At 42.8% G+C, this 22,912-nt stretch overlaps 2 protein-coding genes across 3 annotated transcripts in view; one reads left to right on the forward strand and one right to left on the reverse strand.

Moving 5' to 3' along the window:
- SASH1 (SAM and SH3 domain containing 1) overlaps window positions 1–22,912 on the forward strand; it is a 366,232-nt gene that overhangs the window by 123,398 nt on the left and 219,922 nt on the right. The window lies entirely within an intron of this gene.
- On the reverse strand, window positions 21,727–22,655 carry LOC700425 (large ribosomal subunit protein eL42-like). Its single transcript, XM_078001381.1, has 2 exons — window positions 22,628–22,655; window positions 21,727–22,290 (listed from the first exon to the last, which is right to left on the reverse strand). Exons 1-2 carry the CDS (start codon window positions 22,653–22,655, stop codon window positions 21,800–21,802), a joined length of 519 nt encoding a protein of 172 aa, XP_077857507.1. The 3' UTR covers window positions 21,727–21,799.

The raw sequence follows: 22,912 nt of genomic DNA on the forward strand, positions 1-22,912 counted from the left end.
AAGTGATCCCATCAGGAATGGCTTGGTGCTTGTAGTTATGCTTCCTGGGGGGAAAAAAGAATATGGAATATTCAGTGAGAACTGAAGGTTATTATAATCCAAAAAGAGTGATGGAGTATAAAGACAACATCTTTTCAAATAGACTGTGCAAGCCTTTCTGCCTTTTCAGTGGTAAAGGCTAAGCAATGGTTTGCTGGCCTTGCCCTCTGTGAGTTACAGAAAGGCCTTTGCTTATAAATTCACGAAGCTGAAGGTCACACGAAGGGCTTGCCTGCACTAGCTTATTTACTCTAGGATCAGAATCAAGACCTCAGTTAATCTCAGTTACACTAGTGTGGCATATTTCCCACCTCCACCCATATCCACCCACTAGTTCTGGCCCCAGATTGTCTCTGAGCTGGCCCTGCCCACTGGTCAGAACAGATTGGCAAATGATCATTCCTTCAGACAGCCCCGGCTTGTGCAACAGGCAGGAATGTGATCAGAAGAAAGGCAATTGTCCTCATATCGTTAGTAGATGGAGGCTCATGTTACCTTCTCATGTTGCTTTAAAAAAAAAAGAAAAAAGAAAAAAAAGGCTAGTTCGTCTCTCCTTGTATTAAAAGACTTAAGGTATGAAGGTCAATTATAAACATTAGACAGGTGACCTTTGCCAGCATGTTGGTTGGGTCAGAGCTCTAAACACATACACAACATGTACAAAGGTATCATTCATTTCTTAGGCAAAGGAGAACAAAAACTGGACAGTTTTGAGTAATTAATATTCCATCTTCCATTTAAAAGTCAACCTAGGAGTGTTCAGTGAGGACATATATGTTCAAGGCACCATGCTAGGGGATTGTAGGGAAGTCTGGCAGAATTTAGAATCCAATAGAAAATTAAAAATATAAACGAGCATAGTACAAGAAGTACATGGTAAAACTTAGCCTCTAGGCTGGGCACAGTAGCTCACGCCTGTAATCCCAGCGCTTTGGGAGGCCAAGGAGGGTGAACCACCTCTTAAACGAGATCAGGAGTTTAAGACCAGCCTGCCCAACATGGTAAAACCCTGTTTCTACTAAAAATACAAAAATTAGCCAGACGTGGTGGTGCATGCCTGTAGTCCCACCTACTTGGGAGGCTGAGGCAGGAGAATCTCTTGAACCCAGGAGACGGAGGTTGCAGTGAGCCAAGTTTGTGACACTGCACTCCAGTCGGCGACAAGAGTGAAACGTTGTCTCAAAACAAAACAAATAAAACAAAACAAAACAAACTTAACCTCTAGAATCAGAAAAGCTTGAGTTCAAATATCTGCTCTATCTATTTAACAACTGGTGCTGGAACAATGGGACATCCATATGTGAAAAAAAAAAAAAAATAGATCGTAGACCTCAATGTAAAATTGCTGTGACTTTGGTAAATAAGATTTTGTCACTAAAACAAGATATGATTCATAAAAGAAAACATGGATAAATTGGACTTAGTCAAAGTTTAAAATTCTCCTTGAAAGATGCTATAAAATGAAAAGGCAATCACACACTGAGAGAAAATATTTGCAAAGTATGTGTTTGAATAAAGGACTTGTATCCAAAATATATATTCAGTTATCTCAAAACTCAATAATAAGAAAATAGCATAATTTTTAAAATGGGCAAAAGATTTAACAGAACACATGAAAAGATAGTCAACATAATTAGTCATCAGGAAAATGCAAATTTAAAAAACAACAAAATAACTGTTAGAATGACTTTAAAAAAAAAAAGAAGGCTGGTAATGGCAAATGCTGGCAAAGATGCAGAGCAAAGGAAACTCTCAAGCATTGCCTATTGGTGTAGAAAATCAGTCTGACAGGTGTTTGTTTGTTTTGTTTTGTTTTGTTTTGTTTGCTTTTTGAGCTAGGATCTCATTATGTTGCTCAGGCTGGTCTCAAACTCCTGGGCTCAAGTGATCCTCCGGCCTCAGCCTCCTGAATAGCTGGAATTACGGGCATGCACCACCACACCTAAGCTTCTTTTTAAATTTTCTTTTCTTGGCCGGGCGCGGTGGCTCAAGCCTGTAATCCCAGCACTTTGGGAGGCCGAGACAGGCGGATCACGAGGTCAGGAGATCGAGACCATCCTGGCTAACACGGTGAAACCCCATCTCTACTAAAAAATACAAAAAACTAGCCGGGCGAGGTGGCGGGCGCCTGTAGTCCCAGCTACTCGGGAGGCTGAGCCAGGAGAATGGCGTGAACCCGGGGGTGGAGCTTGCAGTGAGCTGAGATCTGGCCACTGCACTCCAGCCTAGGCAACAGAGCGAGACTCCGTCTCAAAATAAATAAATAAATAAATAAAAATAAATTTTCTTTTCTTTTTTAATTTTTTTTTTTTTTTTTTTTGAGACGGAGTATCACTCTGTCGCCCAGGCTGGAGTGCAGTGGCGCGATCTCGGCTCACTGCAACTTCTGCCTCCCAGGTTCAAGCGATTCTTCTGCCTCAGCCTCCCGAGTAGCTGGGATTATAAGCGCCCGCCACCATGCCCAGCTCATTTTTTTATTTTTTAGTAGAGACAGGGTTTCACCATGTTGGCCAGGCTGGTCTCAAACTCCTGACCTCGTGATTCACCTGCCTTGGCCTCCCAAAGTGCTGGGATTACAGACATGAGCCACTGTGCCCGCCACCACACCTAAATTTCTAATAAAATTAAACATACATGCAAACTTTCCCTATGACCTACCAATCCCATTTCTAGGTATTAAAAAGTGAAATGAAAACCTATTTTCAAATAAAACCTGTCAGCCAGATGCGGTGGCTAACCCTGTAATCCCAACACTTTGGGAGGCCGAGGCAGGAAGATTGCTGAGCCCAGAGTTTGAGACCGGCCTGGCCAATATGGTGAAACCCCATCTCTACTGAAAATAGAAAAATTAGCTGAATGTGGCAGCAGGCACCTGTAGTTGCAGCTACTCGGGAGGCTGAGGTAGGAGGATCACCTGAGCCTGGGACAGGGAGGTTGCAGTGAGCCAAGATGGCACCATGCCACTGCACTCCAGCCTGGGCGACAGGGCAAGACCCTGTCTCAAAAAAGCAAAAAAAAAAAAAAAAAAGAAAAGAAAACCTTTCCTTGAATGTTTATCATGGCTTTGTTCACAATCAAGAAAAACTAAACAATTTTCAAACCTGCTTCAACTGGTAAATGGGTGAACTCTGGTACATCCACACAGTGGAATACGGCTCAGCAATAAAAAGCAAGAAACTTCTCATACACTGAGTCACCTGGATGCGTCTCAAATGCTTGCTTCTTGCTAAGTGAAAGGATCTAGACTCAAAAAGCTGCATACTATATGACTCCATGTGTATGACATTTTTAGAAAAAGTCAAAACAGTAAGGATAGAAATCAGATCAGTGTTTTCTGGAGTTTGGTGGTCGGGGGACGAGTTGACTGTTAAATAGCATGAGGGTAGTCTGTGGGGTGATGGAACTGTCTATATCTTGACTGTCATGCTGGTTACATGACTGTAATACTCATAGTGTTGTGCAATAAAAAGCATGATTTTTAGTGTGTTAATTATACTTCCATAAGCCTGATCAGGAAGAAAAAAGAAGCAATACTCTAGATAGTACTTAGTCATCAAAAACCATGAAGGTGGTCAGGCATGGTGGCTCATGCCTGTAATCTCAGCGCTTTGGAAGGCTGAGGTGGGAGGATTGCTTGAACCTAGGAGTTTGAGGCTGCAGTGAGCTATAAATCATGTCACTGTACTCCAGCCTGGGTGACAGAGTGAGATCCTGTCTATTAATAACAATGACAGCAACAACAACCAAAAAGCATGAAGGCAATATTTTAAAAATTGTGCTCTGGCACTTAAAGCTGAGTGAATGACCATAGGCAAGCTTCTTAACCTTTAGAAATACCCATTTCCTCATCTCTAAACTGAAAACAAAATTAGTAGTAGCACTGAATAAAAATATGCTCTGAGAATTAAACTAACTAATGCATAAAGTAAAATTAGCTAAAGTTTATTGACCATTTATGCTAGGCTTTAGATGTGCCTTTATATTCATTATATAAGTTAATTCTAACCTTAGGAGATAGGTTCTATTATCCTACAGGGATAAGAGGAGGAGGAGGAGGAGGAGGAGGAGGAGGAGAAGAAGAAGGAGGCTGTGGCTCTTTTTGGATGAGAAGAGACAGTCAAGAAAAGCTTCCTGGGGAGGTGGCATCGTGTTGTGTCTTGAAGGACAGGTAGAAGTGTCAACAGAGATTCAGTGGGATGTGGAGGGATTGAGGAGGAAGATTCACTAAATGACACCAGCAAAACAAAACAACATCCCTTCCCAACAACAAAAAAAACGAAGTCTTAGGAGTTAGTGGCAGAGAGAGGAGAGATCAACTGAACCAAACCTCAAACTTGGGCACAGATATTGTAGAAGCGGGGAAACTACATTAGCAGAGACTAGGAGGGAAGCTTACGGAAACTGACATGATATCCTGATTCGGACATACTATTCCTAATGTCCAGATCTTTGGAAAAGAGCTTCCATAATCTCCTGTATACCCATTCCGGTGTCTTAGTATTCACCCGGAGAAAATTCATTCAGCGCAAATCCTCTTGGCTGCACTTTTCCTTCGTGTTTATTTGTGAATGCAAGTGGGGGATGGCTCATGAATGGCTTCAAGCTATTACTTTCCCTACTAATTGGGGTATATCACATATTTTTCAATGTCCTGTGATTCCTGGGGCATGGTATTTAAATGCTCTTCTGGGCAGAAAATACTGCTGCAAAACTATTCAAAAAGATTTCTGGCAAAGAAGGGTAGGAGAGGGTGGTGGAAGAGGGAGAACATTGAATCAAACGGCTCTTTGTTTGTATAAATACACAAACCTATGTTGAGACTTTTTACCCTTCCACTGCCCCCACAACCCCTCAACAGGTGGCACGAGCTCGATGACATTTGTAGAGCAGATGGCATGTCATTTTAATGCTGTTTCTAATTGACAGGGGCCTTGGTGGCTGTGGCACGTGCGGCTGCATGCCGAGTGTAGGGTGGGGAATGGAATTAGATACTGCTACCTGCTCCTTCTGGCAGAGAACTGGGAGCTGTAATTGTGTCAACTGGCTTGAACACATTGCCTTAATTCCTCATCAAAGGACTTATTTTGCTGGTTTTATTTCCCTTAACTTGCTAATCCTTCCCTCCCCCTTGCATAGCTCTGAATTTTGGACAACTTCAACAAGGAAACCTTGTTCCTCTGAAAATCACCTTTAGCATAAGCTCAGTGTTTTCCTGTCCAGATTTTCATAAGGAACTCAGGTTGCATTCAGTTTACACCAGAAACAAGCTTTTGCGTCTCAGAAATGGTCTAGAGAGAAAACGAAAAGGAGTGGGATGTAGCCCAAGCGACACTGGAAGCCTTACCAGGTATTCTAATCAGAGAATAAACAACATGGAATCAGAAGTCCTGTCCCGGAGCAGCCATAATTTCTGTAATTCTCATTTTAAAAGCCATATGGTGAGTGGATGCAGCCCCACTTCCTGTGGTGAACTCATGCACCTCCAAGGCCACAGCTACACACTTCCCCACTCAGTATCCACAAGGAGCTCATTCTAATTCTAATCAGAATACTTTTGTTTATACAAAACAAAAAGTACTTGATCAATTTCGAAATGGTCCTTTAAACTGTATCAGAGTCCCTTCAATCATTCAGCTTCTTGAAGAAAACAAATTCCAATTATTAATCATATCCTATTAGATCAGACTTGAACACAATTTATATGGTAATGAGGAATTTACTGAGCCCGCTGAATGTATTATGTTGTGCCTGAATCTAGGAGTTATTTCTAAGACATTCACAGTCATTTCCCTTTATTCTACAGCATACGTTTTCATTTTAGGTCCTCAAACAAAAGTTTGGAAATAGGCATTCTTTCTATTTTCTTTCTTGCTTTTCCACCCCAACATCATCACTGTCTTTAGTTCAAGAGGAGGGATAAGAAAGAGAGGGTGGGTTTAGAATTCCTTTTGCTCTCCTAAGTTTCAGGTCTATTAATGAAAAATGGTATAAATGACTTTTTTTTTTTTTTTTTTTTGAGACGGAGTCTCGCTCTGTCGAGCCCAGGCTGTAGTGCAGTGGCACGATCTCGGTTCACTGCAACCTCTGCCTCCTGGGTTCAAGCGATTCTCCTGTCTCAGCCTCCTGAATAGCTGGGATTACAGGCGCCTGCCATCATGCCCGGCTAATTCTGTGTATTTTTAGTAGAGCTGGTGTTTCACCATGTTGGTCAGGCTGGTCTTGAACTCCTGACCTCAGGTGATCCGCCCACCTCGGCCTCCCAAAGTGCTGGGATTACAGGCATGAACCACTGCATTCCACCCAGTATAAATGATTTTTAAAGCAGTTAATGATCTGCAAGCATTTAAGGGATCAAATGAGCTACTATTTATTACTGTTATTAAATAGAATTTAAATGAAAAATGTAATAACCACTATGATCATATATTGACTGTGACTGCTTCCTTTATGCCAGGTAGAAATGATAGTAAGTGCTTTTCCACATAATAATTTTTAAAGTATCTAATAAGTTTTTATTGATCATTTGCTATGTGGCACTCATGGTGTTCAGTGTTTTGCAAGCTAACTTTTGTATTTGTCTTATCAACACTATGTCATAGGCACTGTTATTGACCCCATTTAATAACTGAGAAAGTGAACCTGAGAGAGTAACTTGCTGGAAGTTGAAGTTTGTCTGAAGCCAAAGCCCATCTGTTCAACTACTACCTTAGATTCCCTGATGAATGTTTAAAAGACAGTACTTTTTTATGATGCAGGTAATGCCGTTAGTTAATCAGTTTTATATAAATTCAAACTTTTTTAAATTTAAGAGATTTCCTCACTTTAGTTATGGGAGCTTTCTTGCCCTGTCAAAATCTCAAAACTAAGCCAGGCACAGTGGCTCATGCCTGTAATCTCAGTACTTTGGGAGGCCAAGGTGAGAGGATTGCTTGAGCCCAGGAATTCAAGACCTGCCTGGGCAACATAGTGAGACCCCATCTCTACAGAAAAATTAAAAATTAGGTGGGTGTGGTGGTGCGTGCCTGTAGTCCCAGCTATTCAGGAGGCTGAGGTAGAAGGATCACTTGAGCCTGGAAGGTCAAGCCTTCAGTGAGCCATGATTGTGCCACTACACTCCAGCCTGGGCAATAGATCAAGACCCTGTCTCAAGGAAAAAATAAAAACCTCAAAACTAAGACTAGCCTGCCACACCCATGGGCATTTCAACCTTCCTAAATCCCTGTGCTGTGACCAATAGATTCTTCCCCTCACAGCCTTGAGGATACAGTCCTCCTTTTGTTCATTGATTTCCTGGAGCACCAGTGTTTTTAAATTAGAATCAAAATATAGTTCAAACATTACTTCTGCCCAGCTTGATATAAAATCTTTTATTATTTTTCCAAATGATTTACTGAGAATATAATATTACTGGAGTCAGAGTGCAATGTTTACAATGTCTTGTCAAGTTTTACCCTTATCTAGGTGTTTCCAGTTGGCAGCAGCTTCAATGGTCTTCCCTCTGTTTCTGCTGTTTTCAGTGAGAGAAGCTGAGAGGGAACCCACCAGAGTCCCAAGCGTAGGCAGCGTGGGGCAGACTGGCCTCTTTATTTGTAATGCACTGAATATGAAGGGAGCCACTCTGAAGCTGTTTTCTGTCTAGACAGGATATGATGATAATAGCACAAATAAAAGTTCATGTATTCCAGCCAGGGACAAATTAAGTGGGTACAGAGCATAGATATATGTCACACTGTTATTGACTTCAAACAGCACACTGCCCACTTCGGGGCATCATGCCCAGATTAATTGGCTTGCCCAGAATGCATCTATGATTGGAAGAAAGCTCTCAGGAAATACTGGGCAGCGCATTATTTGGAGTCTCCATTTTTCTCCTCCGAGGCCCTGAAAATTAGACATTTTGTTTTATACACCAAGAGAGGAGTGGTGTTTGACACCATTGGATTATGAAATGTTTTGTTGTTTTTTCATCGTAGATATTAAACTTTTTTTGAGAGAAATCAGTCACCATATGTTGAGATGATGCAGGCAGTATTTATGATTGCTTTACAGAGGTGCCTCAGCTCTAGTATGTCAGGGGATATAGAATTATGAGAAGAGGTGTGTATCTTGGGTATAAATGTGCATGAAAGATCAAAATGAAGTTCTTTGTCATATGAGCTACTGAAATGGAAGAATCTCTGAGGTTACTGTGCTTAAAAATACTGCCACTTCTGCCTTGAGGAATATAATGGTGATCAGACATGGCACCTGGCTGACTTTGCACTCCATTCTGAGTTAGCTGGAAAGGGAAGGAATCAGGAGAAACAGCCAACGGCACAGAGCAACTTCAAAAATAGTGGCTTTCATTGGAAAATCTGGAGATGAATAGCAAAGAAGGTAGACTGTGTATGCAAGAAAAATCAAGGGTGAAATTGCTTGTATTACTGACCAAAGGCTAAATACTTCTCTTGGATGAAGACAAGAAATTCCAGTGGTCTCTACAGAACCCTTGCATGCATAAGCCAGTGATAAAATTTGGTCCAATAAAGAGCTCTTGTTCATCTGTGACACCATGTTTATCACGAAACCTGGAAAACCAGGAAAGTTAAACACTACAGGTGGATCAAAAGAAGTGGTTCCTGAATATTTGTTATTATTTAGGAGGTTTGAGAAAATATTGAGGGAAAAAAAAATTTTAATGGGACTCACAACATCTGCTTCCTTTTGTTGGATACTGGATTCATTCAGGTTCCATTCATGAAATATTTGCCATAGTGCATTCCTGCCTTTTTGGAAATGCTATAATATGGCAACCTTTAGCAATGCATTCCATTATTTAACAGTGAGGCATTCAGGAACTATCATAAGTTATGTAAAAGGTTGTGCTTTCTGAAACTGTTTAGAAAAGAACCCTTTGTCTCTCAGCTTCAGCAACTCAGTAATTCTAATACTAGCAATTATTTACATAGATAATCTAGAAGCCCAGAACTTAGACTGAGAATGCATCCCCATGTATCACACAGAGACCTTTTGGTCTAAGGCACTAGTGTCATGGCCCTCAGTTTCTGCCACTGTCATTCATGGAGGCATTCATTCATTCATTTATTCACCAGTCCAATTTTTAGGGCACTTCTATGTCTGGCTGGCAATGAATTTGTCTCCGTGAATGCCTGAGTCTGGAAATAGACAAACAGGAGACATGTTTTGCCAGGCAATGAATAGGTAGCATTACAAAATATTTAATATACAGGGCAGTGCCTGTATACAGTAAATAATCAATGTTTATTATTAACATTATGCTTATCATTAAACAGCATAGTAACAGTATAGAAAAATTTTCAGAGAGTTTATTCAAAATCTTACCACCCGAATGCATCAACAACTTTCATTTGACATTCATTTATTTATTTGTTCAAAAAACATTTACTGAGGTCCTTACTGTACTGCAACACAGCCATAGAACATTGGCAGCTTCTTTTCTCACCTTTATGGGCATATATACTGCTAATTTCTTAAAGTTTTTCACACAGAGAATATTTTCCCATGCTGTTATATATTTTATACAGTATTAACAATTTGATACATAGATATTATTTCTTCAAGATATCATATCATCATTTATTTGACCATTCTTCTATTATGGAATATGGGAAAAGCCCCAGACATCTTTTTTTACCCCCTTCAATTTGGAGTTAAGGAACCTGGGAGATGGTGAATTACTGTAGTCCCCCCTTATTCATGGTTTCTTCCTCGATTTTCGTTACCCACAGTCAACCTCGGTCCTAAAATATTAAATGGAAAAATCAATAAATAAACGATGTGTACGTTTTTTGTTTGTTTGTTTTTGAGATGCAGTTTTGCTCTTGTTGCCCAGGCTGGAGTGCAATGGCATGATCTCAGCTCACTGCAACCTCTGCCTCCCAGGTTCAAGCAGTTCCCAGCCTCAGCCTCCCGAATAGCTGGGATTACAGACATGTGCCACCACACCCGGCTGATTTTGTATTTTTGATAGAGACAGGGTTTCCCCACGTTGGTCAGGCTGGTCTCCAATTCCCAACCTCAGGTGATCCACCCGTCTGGGCCTCCCAAAGTGCTGGGATTACAGGCATGAGCCACCGCACCTGACCCGACGTATAAGTTTTAAATTGTATGCCATTCTGAGGAACATAATGAAATTTTGTGCTGTCCAGCAACATCCGTCCCAGGATGTGAATCCTTCCTCTGTCCATTGTACCCATGTGGTCTACACAGTAGTTGCTTAGTAGGTGACTCAGTTATCAGGTTAACTATCACCGTATTGCTGTTGAGGTCACCTTTATTTTGCCTCATAATGGCCCCAATGTACAAGAGCAGTGATGCTGGCATATGGTTGTAATTGTTCTATTTTATCATTAGTTGTTAATTTATTACTGTACCTATGTTATAAATTAAACTGTATGTATGAGAAAAAACAGTATCTATAGGGTTCAGTACTATCCATGGTTTCAGGAATTCACTGGGGGTCTGAGAATCTATCCCCTAAGGATAAAGAGAGAATACTTTACTTCAGATCACAGAGCCAGTGGAAAGATCTGGACGAGACCCTCTGAAAAAAGCTGATTGGCGCCGCTGCTAGAAAATATCAAGGTACATTATTGGTGTATGGGCTGCCCCTTGATAGCAGCACCACTTCTGGCTGGCCTTTGGGCAGGTGTGACCTGCACATTAGTAAAGTGTTCCAAATTTTACTCCCTTTTTCCCTCATGTGTGTATTCTGTTACAGCAGGCTTTGGAATCATCTACTCAACCAAGGGACTGTCCCTGGTACATGGTGCTCTTCAAAATAAAGTGAAGATTACCACCCCAGAAAGGAAATTAGGAAGCACCAAAAGACAAAGGGTGGGCCCTTTCAGGTCTTTTAAGAACAACCTCCTTTGCTCACAACCTACAAGGTGCAAAGTGTTTGACCATCCACCTGCCCTGAGCTTTGGGTTCAGCCATTCTCCCACTTGTATTGGTCTGGAACTCCTGGGTTCAAGAGATTCTCCTCCTCCAGCCTCCGGAAGTGTTGGTATTACAGGCATAAGCCACCATACCCAGCCTTCACTTGTGTTTTTTAAAAGAGAGAGCTCGGTTGAAAGTGACACATAATGTCATTTTTGTCTTTGTGCCTTTGCTCCTGTTGTTCTCATAGTCTGAGTCCAGTTTAGCCACCACATGGCTGGGTAATTTTGATTCTTCCTTCAGTACTTCTTAACTCAGATGAAGCCTCTCGCAAGAAGTCTTCCATGATGCCTCGAGTCTGCATTAACTGTCCAGTCTCTTTGTTCATAAAGTACCTTGTGCATTCCTTTATCACACAGGATTGATAGTATTAGGTTGGTGCAACCGTAATCACGGTTTTGGCCATTGAAAGTAATGGCAGACCAGGCGCGGTGGCTCACGCCTGTAATCCCAAAACTTTGGGAGGCCAAGGCGGGCAGATCACTTGAGGTCAGGAGTTCAAGACCAGCCTGGCCAATGTGATGAAACACCATCTCTACTAAATACAAAAAGTGAGCTGGGCGTGGTGGCACATGCCTGTAATCCTAGCTACTTGGGAAGCTGAGGCATGAGAATCACTTGAACCCAGAGACAAAGGTTGCAGTGAGCTAAGATTGCGCCATTGCACTCCAGCCTAGGTTACAAGAGTGAAACTCCTTCTTTAAAAAAAAAAAAAAAAAAAAAAGGTAATGGCAAATGAGTATATGCGCATGAAAGATCAAAATGAAGCTCTTTGTCCTATGATCTACTGAAATAGAGGAACGCCTGAGATTGCTGTGCTTAAAAATACTGTCATTTCTGCCTTCAGGAATATAATGGGGATCAAACATGGCACCTGGCTGACTGCAGTCTTTGAAAGTAATGGTAAAAACTGTGATAACATTTACACCAACCTACTTATGCGCTGTCTCCCTCACTAGACTAAGCTCATCAAAATCAGGATTTACAATTTATTTTCACATTCCCAATGCTTAGTACAAAATAGATGCTTAGTAAATATTTGTTGAACTGAAATCCATTGAAGATGGTCTGGGCATAGCATAAGGGAAATGTAATTAGAATGCAGTCCTTGCCTCCTTACTTAGAATAATTAAATCTGATCAATTCTATTGTTATGATTGGGTAAGAAAAATGTGTTAATAGGAAAGGAGAAGTCTGTTTGACTTCTAAAAGAGAAAAGTCCTACAGTGATAATTTCTCATACGTGTAAATTTTTAACTTTCATATATAAATGGTATACATATAAATTTATTAAAATATATGTACAAATGGTGGTGATAATAATATTACCGGCCGGGCGCGGTGGCTCAAGCCTGTAATCCCAGCACTTTGGGAGGCCGAGACGGGCGGATCACGAGGTCAGGAGATCGAGACCATCCTGGCTAACACAGTGAAACCCCGTCTCTACTAAAAAATACAAAAAAAAAACTAGCCGGGCGAGGTGGCGGGCGCCTGTAGTCCCAGCTACTCAGGAGGCTGAGGCAGGAGAATGGCATAAATCCGGGAGGCGGAGCTTGCAGTGAGCCGAGATCCGGCCACTGCACTCCAGCCTGGGCGACGGAGCAAGACTCCGCCTCAAAAAAAAAAAAAAAAAAAAAAAGATAATAATATTACCATCTTCATCTCCTCTGGGATCCTGGTCTAACAGTAGCATCTCTTAAACCTTCCATCTCTCAGCCGGGCCCATGCCTGTAATCCTAGCACTTTGGGAGGCCGAGTCAGGTGGATCATTTGAGGTCAGGAGTTCGAAACCAACCTGGCCAACATGGTGAAACCTCGTCTCTACTGAAAATATAACAATTAGCCAGTCATGGTGGCAGGCGCCTGTAATCCCAGCTACTCAGGAGGCTGAGGGCATGTGAATCACTTAAACTCGGGAGGAGGAGATTACAGTGAGCTGAGATAGTACCACTGCACTCCAGCCTGGGCAACAGAGCGAGACTCAGTCTCAAAAAAAAGAAATCTTCCATCTCTCCTTCTCTACTTAGTTCTTTTCGGCTTAATTTATAAATTTGCTCAACTCTTTCACATTCTTAACCATCTTCTTCAAACTTCTTCACATTTGTTTACCTATTTTTCTCCCAGTCATCCTTCAGTCTGCTGCAATCCAGTTTCTACTCCTTCCCCTGACCCTGAAATTGCAGAGGCTCAGTACAGTTACTCCAAAATGCAAGCTCAGCTGACATTTCTTGCTGCTGTGACTCTTCTGTTGCTTTGGACACTGTGGATCCCTTACTCCTTGCTGTCATTCTCACCTCCCTTGACATCATGCCATGATAATTCTCCTCCTACTTTTAGAACCACTCTCTCTCTCTCAAACATTGTGTCATTTTTCTTCATTCTCTTGAATCTGATGTTCCCCATTTTTGCCTTTCACAGTTTTTCATTCTCACTTACACAGATGGATTTCATCCCTGACCACCCATCCAGATCAACTGTTCTCTTCTTTTTCTTTCTTTCTTTCTTTCTTTCTTTCTTTCTTTCTTTCTTTCTTTCTTTCTTTCTTTCTTTCTTTCTTTCTTTCTTTCCTTCTTTCTTTCTTTCTTTCTTTCCTTCTTTCTTTCTTTCTTCTTTCCTTTTCTTTCTTCCTTTTGTTTTGAGACAGGGGTCTAGCTCTGTCACCCAAGATCTCAGCTCACTGCAACCTCTGCCTCCCGGGTTTACATGATTCTCCTGCCTTAGCCTCCCAGGTCGCTGGGATTACAGGCATATGCCACCATTCCAGGCTAATTTTTGTATTTTTAGTAGAGGCAGGTTTCACCGCATTGGCCAGGCTGGTCTCGAGCTCCTGACTTCAAGTAATCTGCCCACCTCGGCCTCCCAAAGTGCTGAGATTACAGGCATGAGCCCCATGCCTGGCCAATGGTGGCTCTTTCAAAAAATAAAAAATAAACATACCTGAGCCCTATCTCCAATGATTCTGATATAATTCTAGCTAGGGCCTGGACACCTGTACTTTTTTAAAGTGTCACAGTGATTCTAATGTGCACCCTCATTTGATAGTCACTGCTCTGTTTTGTCTCCATTGGTGATTTCCTTTATCAAATACATAATACATGAATCTCTACTATGGGCCAAGCTGATGCTAGTCACTGGAGTATTAGCAGTGAGTGAGACTCCATAGCCCCTCCCTTCACAGAGCTTGCAATTAAACATGAGAGATCCAACTCGGTAAGCAATTACAAAGAAGTAGGATAACTGTTGTGACAGGAAAATAGTTGGGTGTTACAGAGACACAGAAGAGGATCAATTCTCCCAGCTATGAGAAGGCCAGGGAGAGCTTCCTGGATGATATGCATGCAAGTTGATACCAATTAAAGGGAGGCGCTGCTCAGGCATACTTGAGCTCCATGTATGGAGGCTACACGTGTGACCCACATGAATAGAAGAGTGAGGCTCTCCATTAAAAGCAAGCATGGCCGGGCTCAGTGGCTCACGCCTGTAATCCCAGCACTTTGGGAGGCTGAGGTGGGAGGATCACGAGGTCAGGAGATTGAGACCATCCTGGCCAACATGGTGAAACCCCGTCTCTACTAAAAATACAAAAATTAGCTGGGCGTGGTGGGACATGCCTGTAGTCCCAGCTACTTGGGAGTCTGAGGCAGGAGAATCGCTTAAACCCAGGAGGCAGAGGTTGCAGGAAGCCGAGATCATGCTGTTGCACTCCAGCCTGGCAACAGAGCAAGACTCCGTCTCAGAAAAAAAAAAAAAAAAACAAGCATAAGTGCGGTATGACTCTAGAATGGCAAATGGGAGGGCAGCAGGCTGGAGGGATCAGATCACGAAAAACTGAGGGGAAAAGTGGTAGAAAATCATTTAAGGATTCCTTTGTAGTCAGGACACACCTCTGGCCCAAACTACTCTCCTAGTTCTAGATTATCCATGAGCTGTGGACATGGTTATTCCAAAAACAGTTAAAATTCCACACAGGTCAAACTGGATTCATTCTTTTCCCTCTCAAACCTGCTCCCGGCCGGGCGCGGTGGCTCAAGCCTGTAATCCCAGCACTTTGGGAGGCCGAGACGGGCGGATCACGAGGTCAGGAGATCGAGACCATCCTGGCTAACACGGTGAAACCCCGTCTCTACTAAAAAAATACAAAAAAACTAGCCGGGCGCGGTGGCGGGCGCCTGTAGTCCCAACTACTCGGGAGGCTGAGGCAGGAGAATGGGGTGAACCCGGGAGGCGGAGCTTGCAGTGAGCTGAGATCCGGCCACTGCACTCCAGCCTGGGCGGCAGAGCGAGACTCCGTCTCAAAAAAAAAAAAAAAAAAAAAAAAAAAAACCTGCTCCCATATGTGTTCCCTGCCTCAGTGAGTAGCATTGTCCCCTGCCTGGTTGCACAAGCCAGAAACCTGACATTGGCCTTGATTCCTTCCCTTTCTCCAACTCTGCCATCCAATAAATCACCCAGTCCTTCCAATTGAGTTTGGCAATGTTCTCAGATTCTTATTCTCCATTCCAGCCTTATAGCCATTGCTCATGGCTGTCTTCCTCCAAGTTCTTAGCTGCAGAAAAAAGTAGATTCTTTAGTGTTTTTTTAAAAAAAGATATTTATTAAGATACATAGATGGCTTGAATTGTTGGGAAGACTAAAGAAATAGACTCTGGGTTGAACTTTCAGGAATAATGCAATTTTATTTTTTATTTTTTTTTTTATTTTTTTTTTTTTATTTTTTTTTTTGAGACGGAGTCTCGCTCTGTCCCCCAGGCTGGAGTGCAGTGGCGCGATCTTGGCTCACTGCAAGCTCTGCCTCCCAGGTTCATGCCATTCTCCTGCCTCAGCCTCTCGAGTAGCTGGGACTACAGGTGCCCGCCACCACGCCCGGCTAACTTTTTGTATTTTTAGTAGAGATGGAGTTTCACTGTGTTAGCCAGGACGGTCTCGATCTCCTGACCTTGTGATCCGCCCGTCTTGGCCTCCCAAAGTGCTGGGATTACAGGTGTGAGCCACCTCGCCCGGCTGAATAATGCAATTTTATAGTGTGACTAACAGTCATAGTTAGCCTGAGTATGAGGACTTTCAGAATGTGGGATTTCCAGTGCTAAAACTGTGGTAGTTCTGGTCAAACTAGGATGACTGGGCACCCCAAGTCTACTAACTCACCCGGAACTGGGCCACCAATGCCTCTGCTGCCATGAGGCTGCCTCCAAATCAGGAAGCCAGTGCTGTGGGATCATGGTGCTTCTGCTTCCATCTGTGCCAGCCACATGTGCACTGAGCCACTCCCTGGTTACCAACAAAAGCCTTAGGCGAATGTGTTAACTTGGTAGAGCCTCAGTTCCATCCTTGACCTCTGTATTAGTCCATTCTCACTCTGCTATGAAGAACTGCCCTAGACTGGGTAATTTATAAATAAAAGAGGTTTAATTGGCTCACAGTTTGCATGGCTGGAGAGGCCTCAGGAAACTTACAATCATGGCAGAAGGGGAAGGAAACACTTCCTTGTTCACATGGTAGCAGGAATGAGAAGTGCAGAGTGAAGTAGGGGAAAAGCATCTTTTTTTTTTTTTTTTTTTTTTCCCGAGACGGAGGCTCACTCTGTTGCCCAGGCTGGAGTGCAAGTGGCACGATTTCAACTCACTGCAACCTCTGCCTCCTGGGCTCAAGTGATTCTCCTGCCTCAGCCTCCCAAGTAACTGGGTTTACAGGTGCATGCCACCACACCCAGCTAATTTTAAAAATATTTTTAGCAGGGCTTCACCAAGTTGACCAGGCTGCTCTTGAACTCCTGACCTCAGGTGATCTGCCTGCCTCAGCCTCCCAAAGTGCTGGGATTACAGGCGTGAGCCACTGCGCATATATATATATATATATAAATATAAATATATATATATATTTATATATATATATAAAATTTTTTTTGAGACAGAGACTCACTCTGTTGCCCAGGCTAGAGTGCAATGGCGTAATCTTGGCTTACTGCAACCTCTGCCTCCCGGGTTCAAGCAATTCTAGTGCCTTGGTCTTCTGAGTAGCTGAGATTACAGCCATCGCCACCGTGGCCGGCTAATTGTTGTATTTTTAATAGAGACGGGGTTTCACCATTTTGGCCAGGCTGGTCTTGAACTCCTGACCTCAGGTGATCTGCCTGCCTCGGCCTTCCAAAGTGCTGGGATTACAGGCATGAGCCACTGTGCCTGACCGCCATATTGCTCTTATCACAGTAACTGTTAAGTCATAATTAGATTTTATTATGCACTTGGATTACTACTCATGTTTCTTGCTTGAAAGATAAAAGGGGGTGGAGTTAGAGCAATGCTTGCCACTAAACGGAGCATACATAATAAAATCCTCCCTCCGAGCTTGGCATACAGGGCCACACTGGTTACTGCTTCCTACTTCCACCGTCACATCCTGCGCTCCACACTAGGACTTTACAATCTTTAACATCTCCAGACTTTTCCCTTTGCCTAGAAAATCTTTCCTTTCACTTCCCTTACTGGCTGGTGAAACTTGTGCCCCTCAATCCCTTCGTAGGGGGCTCAACTCCTTCATGAGCTCTTCTTGTTCCACATCATGTTGGCCATTCTCTCCTCTGAGCACCTCTTTATGGAGTATATATGCCTATTATTTACTTTTCTCTCTCTCTTACTAGGCTAGGTGATCCAGAACTCCAGACCTGGCACATGTCAGACATAATTGGTACTCAATCAGTATTTGTTACATGGAGGAATGAATGAATGAATGAATGAATGACACATACAATAGAAATCTCTATAATGTACACTGGTAGAAGAAAGATTAGTCAAAATTATGGAATATGTTTAAATCACACAAAAAGTGGCTGGGTGCAGTGGCTCACACCTGTAATCCCAACACTTTGGGAGGCCAAGGTGGGCAGATCACCTGAGGTCGGGAGTTCGAGACTAGCCTGGCCAACGTGGCAAAACCTCATCTCTACTAAAAATACAAAAATTAGCTGGGGGTGGTGGCACACGCCTGTAATTCCAGCTACTCTGGAGGCTGAAACAGGAGAATCACTTGAACCCAGGAGGTGGAGGTTGCAGTGAGCCAAGGTCACACCACTGCACTCCAGCCTGGGTGACAGAGCGAGACTCTGTCTCAAAAAACAAACAAACAAACGAAAAAAAACACAAAAAGTAAACTGAGTGGTAAATTAGAGAATTATATGTGAAGTGTTTTATGGCACTTTTTTGTTTAAGGGATGGGGTCTCACTTCGTTGCCCAGGCTGAAGTGCAGTGACTACTCACACATGCGATTAGAGCACACTGCAGCCTTGAACTGTTGGCCTCAAGTGATTCTCCAGCCTTAACCTCCCAAGTAGTTGGGACTACAGGTGTGCTGTGCCTGGCTAGTTTATGGCACTTTTAAACAGCTTTAAACAATTACTTTCTTACGTAGGTTAAACACCTTCTCAGTTCTCTTCAAGTTATATCCTATTAATTTAATTATCAGTTAAGAATAGTGAGGCTGGGCCAGACATGGTGGATCACACCTGTAATCCTAGCACTTTGGGAGGCTGAGGTGGGCGGATCACGAGGTCAGGAGACAGAGACCATCCTGGCTAACATGGTGAAACCCGGTCTCTACAAAAAATACAAAAAATTAGCCAGGTTTGGTGGCAGGTGCCTGTAGTCCCAGCTCCTCAGGAGGCTGAGGCAGGAGAATTGCTTGAGCCCAGGAAGCAGAGGTTGCAGTGAGTCGAGATCAGATCGTGCCATTGCACTCCAGCCTGGGTGACAGAGCGGCAGTCCATCTCAAAAATAAAAAATAAAAAAAAATTTAAAAAAATAGGCCGGGCGCGGTGGCTCACGCCTGTAATCCCAGCACTTCGGGAGGCCGAGGCGGGCAGATCACAAGGTCAGGAGATCGAGACCACGGTGAAACCCTGTCTCTACTAAAAATACAAAAAATTAGCCGGGCGCGGTTGTGGGCGCCTGTAGTCCCAGCTACACGGGAGGCTGAGGCAGGAGAATGGCGTGAACCCGGGAGGCGGAGCTTGCAGTGAGCCGAGATCGCGCCACTGCACTCCAGCCTGGGCGACAGAGCGAGACTCCGTCTCAAAAAAAAAAAAAAAAAAAAATAGTGAGGCCGGGCATGGTGGCTCACACCTGTAATCCCAGCACTTTGGGAGGCAGAGGCAGGTGGATCACAAGGTCAGGAGTTCGAGACCAGTCTGGCCAACATGGTGAAACCCCATCTCTACTGAAAATACAAAAATTAGTCAGGCACAGCGGTGGGCACCTGTAATCCCAGCTACTCAGGAGACTGAGGCAGGAGAATTGCTTGAACCCAGGAGGAGGAAGTTGCAGTGAGTTGAGGTCATGCCGCTGCACTCCAGCCTGAGTGACAGAGCAAGACTCCGTCTCAAAAAAAAAAGAAAAAAAATAGTAGCAAAACCTGTGATTACTTTTGCACCTAGTAAGCTTCCTCCTGCTCCCGTTTCTCAGCACAAAAGTAAAACTTACCCAGCCTGGGATGAATTACCATAAATTGTGATTAGTTGGTCTAAATTAAAGTAGATTTATATATTGATTTACCAGTGAGTGATTGATTTGTACCCTTGCTATCATTTATCTTTACATTATTATAGAAGAAAATATTTCATACAAACGTTTTACTGTTTTTATTGGTTTTGGTTACTAAAAAGTAGCTCTTTTTTGAATAATCTTTATGCTGCTGCTGAAGAATTCTTCAGCACATGAGGATCTGTATTTTTCATCTTTTTCTCTTTCATGTGTGTTCCATTCAGATCAGGAAATTGACATTTCAGCTTAGAAGACTTAGGCCAGATGTTAGTTTGCTGGCTGAAAGATGGATTTCCTGCCCCAATAGGTGACCTCTGAAAGCAAAATAGGCTTTTTCTTAATGGATAGACTGTCCAGATGACCTCATTTCTAGAACAAGGGTTCTTTGTTAAGTGTCTCTTTGCTATTGGAATCAACATCATCTGATTTTTGAGAACATTCATTAGATAACTAGCACCTAGTTGTTTCATTTATAAGGCATAGGAAAACAATTATGCCTAGACAATCCATTTAAAAAAGAATTGTGTTCATTGAGAGGGAAATGGTGCAGAAAATCCGGTGCCTGCTCACCCATATTAATAATGTCTTTTAGATTTCAAACCTCATTCAGGCCAGCATTAACCATAGGAGCAGAGCATGTTATGTACTTCCCTTAACGGAGGATTGTTTCACTAAGCTTGACCAAGTCACTATTTAAAGAAGTAACCATGACCCCAGTGTCCTGTCACTTGTAGCTTCTCTCTCCATATGTGAGAAACTCATTGAGACATTGCCACGGTGCCACCTCTTTTGATGAGTTCTTCATAGAGTTCATTTATTTATATCTTCAATTGTATAAGGCAGCTCAGAAAAACTGAGATAACTAAGCCTTTATGTGTGTGTGTGTGTCTGTGCATCCGTGTGTGTCACAAAAAATGCAATTAGAAGGAAAGTACTCTGGAGAGGAACATGGCCTTCAACAACAGGGGCGAGTCCATATGACTTACTGTACTTGGTAAGGAGAAGAGTTAGATGGCGTGAGAAGAAAGATATATGTTTCTGAGATTCTGAAACAATGGAATTTTACAGCTGAAGGAAAAGTTGAGTTTTCTTTTTTTTTTTTTTTTTTTTTCAGGAACAGGAATGGGAGTGTCTCTTTGTAAGGGCTGGCAGATGAATTTTACTAGTATAAAAATCATGCTCCTGCCGGGCGCGGTGGCTCACGCCTGTAATCCCAGCACTTTGGGAGGCCGAGGTGGGCGGATCACAAGGTCAGGAGATTGAGACCATGGTGAAACCCCGTCTCTACTAAAAATAGAAAAAATTAGCCGGGCGCAGGGGCGGGCGCCTGTAGTCCCAGCTACTCGGGAGGCTGAGGCAGGAGAATGGCGTGAACCCGGGAGGCGGAGCTTGCAGTGAGCCGAGATTGCGCCACTGCACTCCAGCCTGGGCGACAGAGCGAGACTCCGTCTCAAAAAAAAAAAAAAAAAAAAAAAATCATGCTCCTTCTGATACAAAAATGTTGGCATTTCCATGAAAGACAGAGAACAGACATAAAGAGGGTTAACCTCAGGGCTCCACCATGCATCTGGCACTCATGGGTCTTCCTCAAGTAATTACCTGGTAGATCTGTGACTTAAAAAATGAGTAGTAAAAAAGGATATCGAACTTTCCTTTATAATGACTCAACACATACTTTTCCCAGAATGTTATATTCAGCTCACTGCCTTTTTTAAAAATACTCATGCAAATGTCATTAATCATACGTGTGGTGGTGTTGTTTACCCAAAGTATTGTGCAAGCATGCATCAACTCTGGATAAGACTGTAATGATCTTCTGTTTCCTGGGATGAATTATGTGAGTGAGAATCTTTTGTTCTATGCACGTAACATGATGGCATCTCAAAGAAGCAGAGCAAGAGTTTTAACCAGAGCTTTAAAATGTGTTGGAAAAAAGTATTTTCCATAACCATGTTTAAGAGCACGAGAGACAGCCAAGTGGACATTCCCATAGGGTAAAATTTATTAGAAGACAAGATTGATAAATCAGTTTGGTTGGTGGATACTTCCCAGCTGCACTTTTAAGTCTTTTCTTGCATAACTAGGAAACAGTTAACAATTTCTGGTCTCTTATTAACACATTCCCTTTTATTTTTACTTTTTTATTTAATTTAATTAATTAATTTATTTATTTATATTGCATAAGAATATCACTATTTTCCCTCAGGTAGTTTTTCTAGGGCTTCAACATTTTCTCTTCAAAATCAGAAGAAAAATATCCCGAAGTTTAGAACTGGATCACTTGGCCCTTTCTCTTCTTATCTCCTCCCAGTTCAAAATGCTTGCATCTCTTAATGGCCAGCATCCTCTTGGATCTGCAGTTAGGCTCAACACATTCCAGCCTTAGCACAATCTTCTTTGTGGTCTTAGCCTTCTTCCGGAAAATTGGCTTTGTCTGCCCACCATAGCCACTCTGCTTCCGATCATAGCGCCTCTTTCCCTGGGCATACAAAGAATCCTTGCCCTTCTTATACTGTGTCACTTTGTGAGGCTGATGCTTGCCACACTTCTTACAGAAGGTTCTTCGGGTTTTAGGTACGTTGACGATCTTTGCAGCAGGGCTGTTGTCTATATGATGAAAGTGAGAAACGGCGTCCGATACCCTGGCGTTGCGCAGCTCTCGCCTAACAGGAAAGGCTTTTTTATTTTTTCTGAGACGGAGTTTCCCTCTTGTCGCCCAGGTTGGAGTGCAATGGCACGATCTCGGCTCACTGCAACCTCCGGTTCAAGCGATTCTTCTGCCTCAGCCTCCCGAGTAGCTGGGATTACAGGGGCCCGCCACCACGACCGGCTAATTTTTTTAATTTTTCGTAGGGACGGTGTTTCGCCATGTTGGCTAGGCTGGCCTTGAACTCCTGACCTCGGGTCATCCGCCAGCCTTGGCCTCCTAAAGTGCTGGGATTACAGACGTGAGCTACCGCGCCCGGCCCCTGTTTAATTTTTTGTATCTCCTAAGCAAAAAAAGAGAAATAGCAGGAAGTGTGATTCTAAAGATCATTTCCCTCCGTGTTTCCTTTTTTTCTTCTCCTGTCAGGTGGCTTTCATATAATCTTACCGTTCTCTGTAGGAGAGGCGGTTCTCATCTTAATTCAGGAGTAACTTGATGGTGAGTTGAAGTCTCTTGGTTCCTGCCTTAAACAGTATGGGATGCCCCCACTTTTTTGATCCTCATGGGCATCTGTATACATCTCGCCAGAAATTTGCTTCTTGTCTGTAATGTGTTACCAAATTTTTCCGAATCTTCATAGTTCAGAATTACAAGTGGCTTTAGAAATCATCTAGTCTGACCCTGCTGTGTATAATAAAATACCTGTTGTGGTATTATTAATGGAATAATTCC

This window comes from Macaca mulatta, chromosome 4 (assembly GCF_049350105.2).
Source record: "Macaca mulatta isolate MMU2019108-1 chromosome 4, T2T-MMU8v2.0, whole genome shotgun sequence".
Taxonomy (NCBI): domain Eukaryota; kingdom Metazoa; phylum Chordata; class Mammalia; order Primates; family Cercopithecidae; genus Macaca; species Macaca mulatta.